This window comes from Phalacrocorax aristotelis, chromosome 1, assembly GCF_949628215.1.
Source record: "Phalacrocorax aristotelis chromosome 1, bGulAri2.1, whole genome shotgun sequence".
NCBI lineage: Eukaryota > Metazoa > Chordata > Aves > Suliformes > Phalacrocoracidae > Phalacrocorax > Phalacrocorax aristotelis.
In genome coordinates, this window is record NC_134276.1 from 69,532,849 (window position 1) to 69,548,562 (window position 15,714).

Consider the following 15,714-nt stretch of genomic DNA (forward strand, 5'->3'; position numbering starts at 1 on the left):
ATTCATGTGTGGATGTACCAGTGCAGTCTCCTGGCAGTGGTATGATTTACACCAAAGCAAGTCAGACAGCTTTGGTGTCTGCTTAACCTACACTGGAGTTATGCGTAGAGGTAGTTGTACTACCACTGGCTGAAATACAGACTAGGCAAGGAACATGTTTTAATAGCAAAAAAAGTACCAGGAAACAGCTTCACCTTGCAGTTTTCATTAAAGTTATGAAAGGACTTACTTATCACAGAAACAAGTAACACGGAGCTCATTAGACACTGCCTCATATCAAACTGTCCTCTGCTGTCACAGAAATTTTCTTTTTAGGCCACACAAATTCCAGGACAAACAAATTCATTATTCACTCTATTTCACCTTGCTAAAGCAACACCAGGACTACCACCCAAGGATGAATCCAGTACTCCATCATGACATAATACCTTTTTTATTACAATATCCAAAAAACCAAGTATGCAAGATTTTGAGATCTCACGATCCCTTCTTCAATCTCAGGAATGTGCCATCTAAAGACTGTATATTTAAACCATAAAGGAGTTTAAATGTAAAGAAAAGAGGAAAAATGCATTTTCTTCATAAACATTCTCTGTGTGTCTTCCTACCAACCACACCATCCTCTGTAAAACCCGAAGATTTCTTTCTGTAAAGCAAATATATATATAGTGTTGGTAGCCCGCCCCACCCTGTCCCAAGATCAGTTTTTATTAATCTTCCGTATTAGTGTCAACAATCAGCTACAGATACATATTACTTTGAGAATTAAATACATAATTGTTTAATTCAAACAAGCAGAAGGGCAAGAGGAAAAAGCATTATGTGGATGGCACATTTGGTTGTAGATTACCAAAACATTCAGCCTTTACAATTCAATGATTCTTTCTCTAGTAATCAACTTTCAAATAAAATTTCTCTTTGTTGCAATTACAGACCAAAATACACTAGATAGTTTTCTTTTACTACAATCTTACCATAGTAGTTTAAGAAGTACTATTACAAAATGCTTTTAATTAGTGTACTCTTTACAAAGAGTCGGAGAGGCAATGTAATAGCAGAGTACAGTGTAAAGAGTGCTTCTAGGAACTAGGAGGTTTTGTAATATACTACTCGGTAAGCGATATACCTACAGAACTCACAGCCACAACTGTTATGTCTACTCTCTCTCACTTAAGTAGCTGCAGCTTCAGTGCATTCAAACTGTGCCCGATGTCTCTGAACGGAGAGTTCTGCTTGCGTGAGCAATCTGAACAGATTAACACTGGTTTGAATTGAAAACACCCCTCCTTGATCTGAGCTAACTATGTAAACGTACACAGGAGAGGGGAGTTTTGAACTCAGCTGGGAAGGTGAGTGCTCACCACGGCCACCCAAGGGAAACTCTCAACCTGAAGAGAGGTGGTCGGAGATTAACAGAACTGGAACACAAAGAGGCAAACAGAAAAAAAAAAAAAAAAAAAAGGACAAATAGCAACTGACAGAGCAAACACTTTAGAAAGAGCTATTCCTTAAGCCTGCTTCAGATATTGCTCTGCTCTATAAAAGTGAATTTAGGACCTAAGGCTTGTAAGTTATAAGAGACCCAGGCGGCCAAGTCCATCTTCAACGTCACTGAAGTGCTTTCACAAGATATAGCTTTTCCCCGTGTTCACTGGTGAAGATGGGAGCCTTTTTGTAGTGTTCCACCAACTCATCCATCGTATTAAAGCGACGCTGCCCAATGCAATAGACATTGTCCACGAGCTGCACCTTGAAATGTTTGTTCTTCCCCGATGCCTTTAGAGATACTGAGAAGTCACTGGGCTGTTGAGAAGAATTTAAAAAGAAAAAAAAAAGAATTACATAAAAGTGAACAAAATAAAGGCGTAATTTTGCGGTTTCAGGAACAAACTGTGTCATACAGTTGATGGTAATTTATGCTAGTCTTTGTTCCACAGCTCGGTGCTTTAGCTACTTAAGAAACCCAATAGTCTATTATTCAATAAATAATTGCCATCATTATTAACATCCACAGTTAAGTCAGTTAAGTGAAAGCTCCCCAGATGCACAGTCTGAAGTTGCCAATTACATGACTAAATTGCAAATATTATCTTAGTTACTCAGTCTAGAAGCATGAGAATTTCAAGGAGAAGGGAAAAACTTTCATCATGTATGGCTTCCTTGCTAGAGAGTTCTGGAGAAAGCAATTATTGCAGTATTGCTTGGGTGAGATAAAGAAAATTCCCCATATTGCTTCTTTTAGAGTCATGACCACTAGAGGGCCATTCTCGCTTTGCATTGCAGAAGGCAAAAATACATTCACCTTTTATCTTCGTTACCACATGTATGGGGAATAATTTCTCCTATTGAACACACCTTTTTTGTAAAAAAACAAAAACACAGATAAAGCCATACAATAAAAACACAGTACAAATCTCACCATCAAACCACTGCCCACGAAAGACAATTTAAGCACTAATTAAGTTACTCAGGATAGAATAATTTCATATGATAAATCTCTTCGTCTGGGCAATTGGTTGCTTTAATGAAGACGGCACTGTCATCCAAACAGCAGGGATGAGACCATTCTGCTTTTTGTGCCACATGCTGCTGTAGGAGGGTAGAAAGGACACACTGTCCCTCGCTTCCAGCCAAACTCCATCTCTAGTCATCGACCGCTGCTGGCTGGCTGTAAAGATGGGAGTATGGGCTTTGCCCGGCGAGAGGTGGCTGGAGGCAGGTGTCACCAGCCAGCAGGAAAACAGAATACTAAAAAATACAAAGCACACACCAGAGTTTGCAGCAAGCACTTAATGGAGACAATTAACGCCTGACTCAACTCTGGAGGTGCCGCTGCAGGGTCTCTGCCCGCTGAAGGCATGGCTTCAGGCAGAAACCGTTGAAGGCGCCACTTGCCAGACTTCAGGTGCAGCCTTCCTGCGGTCCCTCCATCCTCCCCCTACCACGCTGCTGCTTTGGTCAGGCCAGTGCTGTAAAACTGAACTCGTCCAGGCTAAACAAAACCCACAAGGGACTATCTGGTTCACAGCGTATCTTTACAAACAACCCTGAGCGCAGCTGCGGCACAGCAGAAGACCAAGCAGGGGGAGCCCTCAGACGTTACTGTCATCACCAGACTTCGGGTTCACGAAACTACAGCCTGCTGAGCCCTCTACACTCTGGGGGGTCAGATACACACTGAGTACATACCCAAGTAAGCTGAAGAACAGCACTTTCTCAGGCATACTTTTTTTTTCTTGCAATGATGTGGGTCTCTGCCCCACACATCCCCCATGTTCTGCCTATCCCAAAATCTCATCCCTTGCATCTCCCCCTCACCTGTTTTAATACTGATGCCTTCTCTGCCTTGCCTTCTGACTCCATCTGCCCTGCCCAGAGCAAACAAATCTCCTGCTGCACCTGTTGACCTTGCTCTGGCCCAACTCCCCAGGCTCACACCTTGACTTTGGCCAGCAGCTAGCTCCCCACACCTCCGGACTAACCCTCTTCTACCTGGAGCCACGACGTTCCAGTTCCACAAGCATCACTTCTTTAAAAATTATTTTACAAAACACCCATAGGAGAATTACTACTTCTTCTGAGCCTTCACAAGGCCCAGTGTCACTGGGCCTTGGCTGGGTCAGTGAAGGCTGCCTTAGGCATTGAGCAGGTCCAAAGCCACCAGCTTAAGATACATGCAAGACACCCATGACTGCCAAGAGGAGAGGAATGGGGAGGGCAGGGGAAATGGATGGAAAGAAATGTGCATAAAAGCATATCCTTGGGATTTCCAGTGCTCCACCCAAGACACATTTCATGCCCTGTCATCCATGCCTAGCTCCAAGTTCAAAAACTGCTATTTTAAGCCAGGTGATATTAAACCCCTGCCTCAGGAGCATTGCAAACAAGGCTGCACAGAACTCGCACCAAAACTGACCTATTTTCAACACCGACCTTACTGGGTTACAGCTAACATGGTTGTACCAACACTGCGCTGTGGTTAAGACCCTGAACACCGTATGGACAAACACTCCGACAGCCACAACCACACAGGCCTAGGACCCGTTTCAATGGACATCTCCATAGCCCTAAGAAGCAGCAGCCATTAAACAGTAACAAAGCACAGGCTGCACAAACGAAGCTCTGCAGAAGCTCTGGGACCCTGGGCTCATGGAGGAGAAATTTAGGGGACGGGTTCTGGGTAGCGAGCTGATCGCTGTGTTCTAAACACAGGCTACCAGGCAGGTCGACAGGGTCTCTTCAAGGACAGCACTGAGGGGATTACTTATGGACTACCTGCTTTGGGTTCAAAAAACAAGATCAAGTCTTGCTAAGTTCTGCTGCTTCCATGGGCGATGCCTACGCCAAATGGAAACCAGTAGCCAAAAGGCCCTCATTTAAAATAGAAGAGCTTACAAACAGGGAAGTTCATAATCTGAACCAAACACCTTTTTTTTTTGTTTTAGGAACAGGAAAAGATGTTTTGACAAAGGTTTAAGAATAAGTGAAATAATCACTTCGCGCTCAGTGAAGTTTTACTGTGTTCTGACATAGCGCAGTTGTTTTCAGCATGTCAAAATTATGAATTTTCAAAGCTCCTTGTATCTGCTAAGAATCATTATCTTTAGACCAGAAAGGATATGCTAATGACACAGAGAGGGGCTGGAATAGGTCTTAGACATCTGATCTGCTATCCTATGTCCCAGGTGCTGGCCAGACTTATATCTTTCTGAGGTGATCTACACAATACATTAAATACTTTTCCTGCCATTTTAATTATAACTTTAATGAATGAACATTCTCCTGAACTATTGTCCATTCTTCCCAGCCTTCGAGCTGCTAATTAGATTGATGCATAAGTAGAAGACATTATTATCGCTTATTTTCTCCAGAATATGTTACAAAGTTTATTCTTTTCGTGACCCAATTAAAAAAATATAAAAAGGCGGAAAGGCCAATCTAACTCTTTTGAGAGCCATCATCCGGTGCAAAGAGAAAGAAAAGCTTGAACAGCTGTTGCAAAAATCCTCAAACCCTTTATTGGCCTCAGTGTAGTAACTTGTACAGGATTCAAGAACAACCAGCAAAAGCAACTGGACTTGCATTTGTTTTTATTTTGGTTCTTACCCACTCTTAAGAAACGTGCAAAATGGTTAAAAAGAGTATTTAAAAAAAACCCTCTAGATAAACTACTGCTCTTAACATTACCATTTCAAAGTATGCTGGTTCGATGCAGCTTGAATTGGTTCCCTGCTGTCCTCCTTGGATTTGCTCCAAGCCTGTTTATTTTATTTACTGTTTAAGCTATTTTGTTTCAACTGCTGGCCAATTTTTCTCCCTTCTCCCTCTTAAATTAATTGCTACATTTGGATGTTTGCACACTAACTTTTCCAGGAATAAAAGTCTCACATACACCAAATAAAGGCACATCAGAAATAAGCTTTAATCCCTTAAATCTACAGAGGAGCTGATTCCACAAGAGAATTACAGAGCATAGCTTTGTGGCAGGGAACCTGTGAATATTTCTGTACCGTCATAATTGGTAAGACTAAAACCTGAAGTTAAATCAATTCCTAAACCAGAAAATGGAAGATTAGCTGTTATGCATTGGCAGCATTTCAGTCCAAATGTAGCAGTACTTTGAATTGTTTCAGATACTTTTATTTTAACTCCTGCTTATGACTGAGATGACCATAAGCTAGCTGGTGCCTACAGCATGTGGAAGACAACAGGTAGGAAGATCTTCCTTCAATTCTACTTCTTTGGTTAGGAACTTCATTGTTTTTTTCAAAAAAGATGGAAAACTTTATCATGAGGACAACTTATAAAGTGATATAAAGGAAAACAAGTGAAACCAAACAAGAAGGTTCCCTCTTTACAATCTCCATTTGAAAATGAAAAGACAATTTTATCATAAATAGCAATGTTGGGAAAAATAATTCCTTCTGAAAGCCTTTTACTGATCCTGTAACTTTTTTTTTTTTTCTTTCGATCCAGTTCCACTTGGCAATGTCCCTCCTCTATGGAAGATGTTCTAATGCATTAATTCTTCAGACTATTCTAGACCCTTTGAGCTCCCATCTGTGAGCCTGGAGCTCCCCAACTCCTTCCACTTCCATTCCCACATTTTTCCTCACTCCTCCTACTCAGTCACCCAGCCAAAAAAAACAAGTCAGAGGTCTAAGGTCAGACTGGACAGCACCATCCGGGAGAGTTAACAATTCCTTTTTCCACCCCTTCCACCTCGTTTAGACATAAACGAATACCCTTCCTTTCTATGTAATGTTCACCATGTTCCAAAATCAACAGTACACACGTCAAAAACATGAATTGGCTCCATTGATCTTCAAATACAGCTCTAATAAGATTTCTATTCTTCAATTTAAAATAAACCACTAGGATATTTCCTTACGGCTGTTTTTAAAGATAAACTTTCTCCTCCTCTCTGCTGTACTCATCAATCACAGCATGTCACAGAACATGACAAATGCCTCAGTTTTTGAACAGTTGCCACGTTTCATTGCTTCTATCCAACACTTGCAGGATGAAAACCCCAGGAAAATATGGGACACCCTAAGCACTACATAATCAGCACCTCAAAAAGCATACAAACTCTCAACCTGTGCCTCCTCCCTCTGCTGTCGCTGTTGCTGGACAAAGAGCACAGAAGCTAAATGCGATCTCAAAGGACTGACGCAAATCCAGTTGTACCTACAATCCTCAGTATCACCTTAACAGATCTACAGTCGTCAGTATCATCTTAACATTATGCCCTGCAACCCCACATAGGACTGGTTACTATAATCTGATAGCTGTGACACTATTGACAGAAGGTAGCCATTACTTCCTAACGAATAATTGCTTCTGAAATTGTCCAAAAAATTGCAAAGCTCATGCATGCTAGTAAACAGAAGTGGTCTGAGAAAAATAACATCTTCCCTGCTTCATGGGAAGACATCACAGGGCTAGGAAGTAGTGGTATTTGCCTAATCACCAGTTTCGCACCCACTCACAGCAGAGTGCAAGGGGACTGTGAGTCCTAACAGAGGCTCCCTTTGAAATCTAAGGGTGTCCGCAGCAGAGGGTCTGCTCAGAAGCTAGAGGTGTGGGGTGGTTGCCCTCCCTCATCACCGGCCACAACCTATTACTGCTTCCTGTTAGCTACAGCGCTAGCAAGTACACTTGTTTCCCAGGGTGAATCTGAACAAAACCCCCTCTTCCTTCCAAATTTCCTTCTCTCCCCAGAGGAATCTTAGATCTTCAAAGCATGACAATCACCTACCCAACCCAGGCCAACAGTGTCAGCCAAGACTTGTTTGTCTTGTGTTAGGTGCTACGCAGACAGAACAAAAATCTGACCACCGAAGAGCCTGCAATTCAAAGAGGGTAAGAAGTGGTTGTACAGAGACCGCATAGATTAAATCTGCATCATTTGTTCAGGAGCGCTACTTAAACGAGACAACCAACTTCATTTTTTACCAACTGAGCAGCCTGCAACAGAAAGAACAAATCAAGCAGTACTTCCAACTTGGTATGTTGCACTTCAGTCTCCTCCTTTACATCTCCAAAATTAAGGTGACATTACCTAGGTATAACAGAGTTGGCAAAAGTGTTATCAGGAGGTAACCGTGCCTGTTACATAAACTATAGGCTTAAACAATTCAAACAAGTTTATGGTTCTAAAAATAGTATTTCATAATTAAGATAATCAGGCCTCTAGCTACCCGACAGAGTTTCGCCTAGGATATTCTCCACTATGGCAGCATCCCTTAGATCTAAGTGTAACTGAGGACAGTATTTTTGGCTAAAGGAGTCTAATCGTGAGACAAACATCTCGTAAGCTGAATCTAGAGACACATTGTAAAATCTTGCAACTACTAAAATTTGAACTGGAAAAACACGACACATCAAGTGAATGCAGAATAATACAAACCTTCATCTAGTCAAGGAGAGCTTTTCATAGCTCAGTAATAAGAATGAAACTCAAAGAGATCGAAGGAAAACTTTTATACAGATGAGTTTTTGTAACTATGGTGATGCTATAGAAATGGGAAGGCTATAGAAAATCCTAAAACAGGTCAAAAATCAGGCACAGAACTAGCAGGATGACTCATGGTTTTATCTATGGGCCTTTTCAGAAAGGAATAACCCTTGCATCCATGGATTTAATAGGTGGGTTCATAACACAGTGTAATGGGAAGTGCTGGTCTGGTGGAAAGATGAGCAAACCGGAGAGCTGACAACTTTGGTCTGTTCAGTCCGGTCTCTCTAATCGAGGTCTTTTGTTCTGATCATGCCGACACTCCTAGTGACTTTTAGCCACAGCACGAACAGCCTCTGTAGTCACACGTGAAATATGACAACCATCAAGAATTTAAGAGTTATTTCTAAAATCTTTCTTTGTTCCATACATAATAAGCTTGAAATATATATTTTATGATCTTTTTCCCAATACTATCAAGTATGCCGAATCGCTTATTATATCATTCCTGTGCTTCAGGAAAAAAAAACACACAACAAACTAGCAGTCCCCAATGCTTTTATAATTCGCATACATAAACAAATTATATGATGGTATGATACATAAAGATTGGGGAAGACAAAAGTTTGAGATGCAGTAAAATATTTCTTTAAACTTAATAAAAAATAAAACTATCAAGCAGTACTACAACAAAGGAGGCATTTATATGCATAACTACAGTTTTTCTCATTGCTCAAAGAACACCCCAAACACAGGATCTGCAAGACCAGATCAAGATTACAAAAAGGAAAAAAAAAAAAGGTAAGTTCCTCTTATCTTCAGCACATTTTTTGTTTGTGTGTGCGTGCAAAAAGCTTGCTGTAATATGAATTGAGTAAGTTTTCTGGGATTCCAGTAAGTATTAGATACTGGAAACAACTTGAGGACCTCATTCTGAATGAAAATTTTGGTGCTCCACAAGCAACAACTTCCCCAGCAGCAATGCAGGCAGCAAATTTGAAGCTGCTTTGAATAAAGTGCATTTAGTGGTAGGATGTCGTATTAAATTAAAAGGTTACTGCTGTGTCCTTTCAAGGAAATTTGTCTACTCCGAGGTAATGTACATTCTTAAGAGCAAAACAACAAGCCGTAACATGGCGGTCACTATGACATGGCATGCGCTGAGAAATGGCTGCGTATTTTTGTATATTAACTAATTTATTAATTTTCAAGCTGTCCTTCTGGCACTTTCCCAGAAGACAGAAGCAATTTGATAGCTCCTGTCTTGTGATAACCCAAAATGCAGCATCCAGGTCTGAAAGTGAGCTCCTATATGCTGGACGGACACACACCAAGGGTACACCATATCCAGTATACCCGCCTGCTCCTGCCAGACAGGTGCTACCTTGAAGAGACAGCTGAACTACTTAATTTAATGATTACCATAACCCTCCAGTGGCTTTCTACATTTTAGAAGACTGTATGCAACACCTCAGCCTTTTCTTCTGTTGACTAAACAACCTCGATTTTGCTCAGCCTCTATCACTCAGCCATGTTTCCTACATTTCTATTTTTCTTCCCGTTCTCCTCTGGTTTATTTTTTATTTATTTGCACTTGACTGCATTTAGTGATTGCAGTTAACTAAGAGCAGAAATAGGAAGTCAACAGCACAGAGCTTCAAAGAAAGGATAGTTTGACAGCTATCACATCTTCTGCAGAGCAAATTCATCAAGGAAAGATGTCTGAAATTTAATCAGGCAATACTGTATCCAGGAAAAAAAATTTTAAAAATATTCGGGACTATTACAGAACTATGTTTTATCAATATTACACGAGGTAAAAATTTCAGGGAATAGCAAGAGTCATAACTTCAATAATGATACTAAAGTAGTAACGTTTTCCAAAAATTAGAATGCAAAGCTTTATTTGGATTTAGAAAATCCTAGAGTTCACAATTTCCTTGTCTTTCAGCTGTTGTTCCGCTGTCACTACAAGCCTCTGTTCATCTCCCTTGCCAAGAGCCCACACACGCCAGCCAATCCCAAATCTTATTATTGCATACGAGTAACACGTGAAGAGTCAGACTGAAGCCTGAAATATTTAGTTGCTTATCCACTAAAGACTATCCTTTACACTACCTAATGGATCTGCCTCAGTACCACCTCAGATTTTGACTTCGTTCTGGGACCTCTTCTGAGTAGCTGAAATTGTAACTTAGGAAGAACAGAATCAGAAAATGAAATGCAAAACATTCTTCCAAAAAGTATCGGGAGCTAAAACGATCTTTACTTCCAGATTTGAGCTCAGGGTTAATTCTCCCCCTTACTTAAAGCAAATTCTTTCTTTTCCAGCATGCAGTCATGCCAAGACCTACTACTGACTAGTTACTGAGATAATTTACACAAGGAATAGTATATGGGAACAGTTTTCCCCCAATTTATAGACATTTATGATAAAGACTATCACAAGTTCTAACCAGAAGTGATATATACAATCAATACAGCCTTCTGAAGACATTAGAGTCAGGAAATATTTTATAAACCATATTATGCCTCAAACTATGTGCAGTTGACACTGCTTAAGTTTTTATTTGCAATCTATGTTGTAAAGCAGGATAGCCCACAATATAGGCACAGTGAAATCTGATACAAATATGGCATACAGACATCTGTAGCTGTAGGAGGTATACTTATTTTAGTAGTACCATACCGTCAAATTAGAAGACTGAGCTAGTATAGCTACATTAACTTTGAATTTTTATACACGAAGCAGCAAAATACTTAATGAAAACATCTCCTAAACAACAATTTGCCCTACAATTGAAACTTGAAATTGAAATGCAGAAAAAATTCAGGTTTGATTTTTTTTCCTTTTTGGTAGCTTTTGAAAGATGTATTAGGGAATTATTAAAATCTGTCACCTTTTCAAAATCACAATCAAGGAATAATTAAATTTTGAGTGCTTTAACTATAAATTCGCTGGCCTCAGCATACATGAAAGGCCTTTCAGTGTAATTTTAAATTTGAACTTTTAGAATCCCTCTGATGCCATCAAGGCTCAATTTACAAAGCATATGTGCTGCTGACTTGACTCTTTCTGTTGTGCACCATAATCTTAACAATTAGATAAAATAACTACTTTACTGTATTACAACCTCAATAATTTAAGTAGAGCAGAAATACATTAAAGTGGAATTTTAAGCAATAGTTTAAAGAACCTATGTTATTATTCAATTAAAAGCAGAACAAAACTGACCAATGCAAAGATTCCATTTGAAATTAGCTTTAAAATCAGATTAATGACTGGATTTGCAAGTCACAAGAATTTTTCTACCTCCTAGCGTCATAAATTTGAGGAGGATCGCATATGAGGAGCACAACAAAAGTCAAATTGAAGCCTGAAACATTTACTTGCTTGCCCACTAATTAAAACCCCTGGATAATACAGACCATGGCTGTTAAATTTCAGTGTAAATGTCACTGCATTTCAGTAACAGACCGAGTCTCACAAGCAGAAAGCATATCAATAGGTAATGCTGAAGTATTGCTTGCTTGTTTAAGGGTGAAAAACCCTTTACTACAGATAGGGAAGCTATTAACTGTCATGCTTGCTAACCCAAGCATCGGGTATTACAAAGCCTGCACGGCTGAGTACCACTTACCGAAGATTCACTATCTCTAACAAGGAAGTCTCCTTCCACTCCCCTTTCGTTCAGGGCACATTCTGCTTGGTGTCGGGTAACATTCCCGTAATACCACTCTCTTCCAGCAAACCGACCTGTAGAAGATGGTCCCGTGTAGCTTATCTGAGGCGGATGGGAAGTGTTAATGGTAGGACCATCGCTAATGATTACTACATAGTTTTTAGGAACAAGACCAATTTGACCTCTGGAATTTTTACATTTCCACCATTCTGGGTCATTTTCTGGCTTTTCAATGACTTCCATCGTTTCCCCTTTTTCAAAATTGAGCTCTTCTTCTGTGACGGAGCTGAACGGATACAGTGTCTGAACAACGTGGAGTACTTTGGTGCCCTGGCCGTTACTCATGGAAGCGCCTTTCCTTAAGCTGAGAAAGCTGGGTGAATCTGCAGTTGCCTCCTCAACCTCCTCTACCACATAGTTCGAAGGAAACCAGCCAATCTGTCCATTGTAGCTACCTCTCCACCAGCCGTCACTGCACTTTTCCATGACAATCACTCGGGATCCTTTAACAAGGGACAGTTCATCCTCCCTCTCTGCGACATAGGCAAACTTCACATAAGCTGGAATGTTGAGATCGTAAATCCGGTCAGCGCTGCTGCCGTTGGATGGGTATTCTGCATCTGTGCTAGGAGTGGGTGAGGCGTCTCGCGCACTCGTCTTTCTCTTGGTTTTTCCCAGACCTGTTAAAGAGAGAAAACATGAAGTGGTCACTCAGAATGCTTGCTCCCAGACTGCAAACGTTGGATTTGGTGATGTGCTACCTCCGTCTTTGATAACACTACTAAATGGAGATCTCTTCTGTAACACTACATAGTCAGGAAACAGTAACATGTTCAAGAGATTATCTTTTAACATCCAGCTGATGCACCATTAAGTAAGGTGCAATTTGCATTATAATGTCTCTCTTCCCTTCCCAGAAGCACCAGTTTTAACACACTTAAAAACAGTAGTTTCTTCACTACAAGAACAGCTAATCACTGGGACGGCTGCACAGCTTGCTGTTATGTCTCTTAAAATTCCAGCCAAATGATCATGCCTTTTAATTTTAGTGATGACTTTAATTTGGCTCAAGCAAAACATGAAAGAAAATCTACAAAAATAAACTAGCACAGTGATAAAAGCTTTGCAGATTACATTTTGCCTTCTTCATTCTTCAGTCTCTCCCCAGGCAGCTACAGCTCTGACTCCTTCCAACTGCAAGCCCCCTTTTAAAATCCACACCCCTCTCATCTACATTTCATCACGTACTACAAATGCGTAAACCTGATGGTGAGGAAGACCATTTGCATATGCTCCCCTATAATCTGTAAATTCTCAGGTACTGTCATGGCTTTAATTATAGCATGAAATACAACATACAGAAGAAATAACAACATCAAATAGATTTTTTTTTTTTCTTAATTAGAGGAACCCCGCTAATGTCTGTTTAAATATGGAAGAAAAACTGCACACACAACACACTTGCTGTACTTTTCAAACTTTTCTAGCAAGGACTGCTTAAGCTTATATATAAACAGAAAGATAAAGTGAACAAGTAGCCCTCTCTTGTGAAATTCACTTATGAAAGTTCTGAAAAGAAACCAAAAGATGAAGTCTCACTATAGCACAAACCAAGCAACAGCCAAAATATCATGCAGGGCACAGAAAGCAAAAACCAACACAGAAACAGGAGCTTTTGTACATTTCTCCATGCTCCTAGAGCCTTGTTGGCAGGCGAGATATTTACTTGAGACACAAAGAGTACATGCTGATTGTAGCAGACTGAATAGAAAAAAAAATAGGACTTTGCTTTTGTTTCCTCAAATAATCTGATAGAAGGAGATGCATGCTATTTCATTTTTAACAATTCAAGACTATTTAATCTGGCTACTCCACTGCTGAAAAGTGTGTTCATTTTTTAAAATAAATACACGATTAATATCTTCAGAGCTGTTTGTTCAGTGCAGAACTACCTGGTTTATTTCACAGGGTTAGCTGTACGGCACAAACAGCGCCACACAGCCACGCAGAGATTGCTAACTAGAAGGGTTAAATACATTAATTAATACCGCCTGGAGGTCTCAGAAGACAGCAGAAAATTCCAATGATCCTGAAGTGTTTCCTGACCTTCCCCAGCAGCTCCTTGCTTCCTGTCAGAGCCTGCTTACATCCTAATGTCATTCTAACTACATCATTTCAGCCAAGAGCCAGTGGCTGCACTTTCAGGCAAAATGAGGGAGAGCAGCTTATTGTACTGGGTGAGACAATCGCAGGAAAAGAGTGTCCAAGCAAGCACTAATGAGAAGCTGGCCAGGTTCTGATCTCTGCCAAGGCTGGAAATTTTCATCAGTTTAAAGATAATTTTCAACCAAAAGACAAGGATGTATGAGAACCAAGGAGCATTAAGTTAGGGAGATATAAACAAATACAACTTAAGGGTCGTTCTGTTCGGAAAGGGGGGAAATTACTTGTTATAACTTCATGGAAAACAACCAACCATAGTTCAGTAGATTCACCTATATAAAGCCCTACACTGAGACTGAACCTTCCAGATTAAAAGCTTAGGTTTTGATGTGCTTTGTAATGGAGATACGCAGCACCACTTCTTGGAATTACAGCAGAAGAACTAATAAAATAAAAAAGCCCAGCAGATGATGAAGTAGCCGGCCAGGAGAAACTAGTTGAAAATCAGAGCACAGACATAACTGTGAGATATGGGGATGTAGTGTGATATGAGAATGCCGTAAACTGAAGTATCCAGAGAAAAAATTGCTGGCAAACAGGTGAAAGAAACAATTTTCTAAAAAAAAATATAAGACTTTAAAGTTTGATAAAGGTATCTAAACATTTAGTAAAATGTTATCATCTAAGCACTTTCTTTCACTTAGAATTTCATAAATTGCGCCTTTTTCCACACACCTTCTGATGTTTTAAATGTTCCTTTTTATCCTCCCCATTCAAGCCAAACCACAGCAACAGAGGAAAACAGATCATAAAGAAAAAAAGTTTATCAGTAAAGGCTGTTGGAACTCTTCAGTTTTAGCTTAACATTTAACATAACTGAACTTTTTAAGGCTGATAGTGTGGTAATGATTAGCCTCTTGCAATAGCAGCGATGTGCACCAAAGATTGTGTTTCCAGCTGGTTTGACCAAGGTAACTAACTATGCAGAGACCCGTCTGCAACCAAGCACAGCGAAGTGCACGCACAACATTAGCTAACGCTCTTTTTTCCTGTGAAGTTACAACATTCATAACTGCAGCTATGATAGAAGAGGAAACAAGTTGTTCCATGAGCAGAATGAAGGAAATCTGTTCCTGTTTTTCTCCTTACACCTCCTGCCGCACTACTCCTCCCCTGCCTCCCCCATATCCTGCAGGATCCACAGTAAGCCCCCTTACCATATGACTGACTTCACATCCCCAGGTCCTTCTCATAACTCCAGCTCCCCACTGTATACTCCATCTCCCCTGGTGTTGCCCTCCCTACCTTTGTTGGGCTGGCCAGCCAAGCACGATGCCCGGCGCCCTGCTGCCTTTCAGCCCTGCCTGGACTGAGCAGAGAGCTGGGATTGCTCTGGCTTCTTCTCCAGTGAGGGAGACCAGCAATGACCCTCCCAGGCACTGAGCTGGGGAAAACTAGTTAGTTTATCTCTGACAGTCTGTCAAGTTTGCTTAAAATTGGCTGAGTTATCGAGGGTGGACAGATGGACGGACGATGACAGCTGACTCTGACAGCATGACTAGTGTAAGCTTCATTTCCTTAGGAAGCAAGTCTAAAAATACCATTTAGCAGGATAGCTGGTCTTAGCTAAGCAAGAGTAAAGTTAGGACCATTATAAACTTCATATACATCTATGACAAAAACTGTAACTCCATTAAAATAAAGTGCAATCTACGAGTCACCTCTGGAAGAGTAAACACTGCCATTACTTGTTACTAGCAGAAATGTTCTCTTATGATGATTTGTAAGGGTATCCCCATTCTTATGTCTGAATAGAATGGAACCTGTCTAAGGAATTCCATGGAAAACACCACATTCAAGCACTTTGGGAGTAACATTTCAAAGAGTCAAATATACTTGTGATTGCAG

At 40.5% G+C, this 15,714-nt stretch overlaps 1 protein-coding gene across 1 annotated transcript in view; it reads right to left on the reverse strand.

Moving 5' to 3' along the window:
- Positions 1-417: 417 nt before the first annotated feature.
- The window catches only part of NCK2 (NCK adaptor protein 2), an 87,561-nt gene continuing 72,264 nt past the window's right edge, over positions 418-15,714 (reverse strand). Inside the window, exons 4-5 of the mRNA XM_075092298.1 lie at positions 11,602-12,323; positions 418-1,803 (exon numbers count right to left, since the gene is read on the reverse strand). Of these exons, the coding sequence (XP_074948399.1) occupies positions 1,609-1,803; positions 11,602-12,323 (917 nt within the window). The 3' untranslated portion in view covers positions 418-1,608. The remainder of the gene's footprint in view (positions 1,804-11,601; positions 12,324-15,714) is intronic.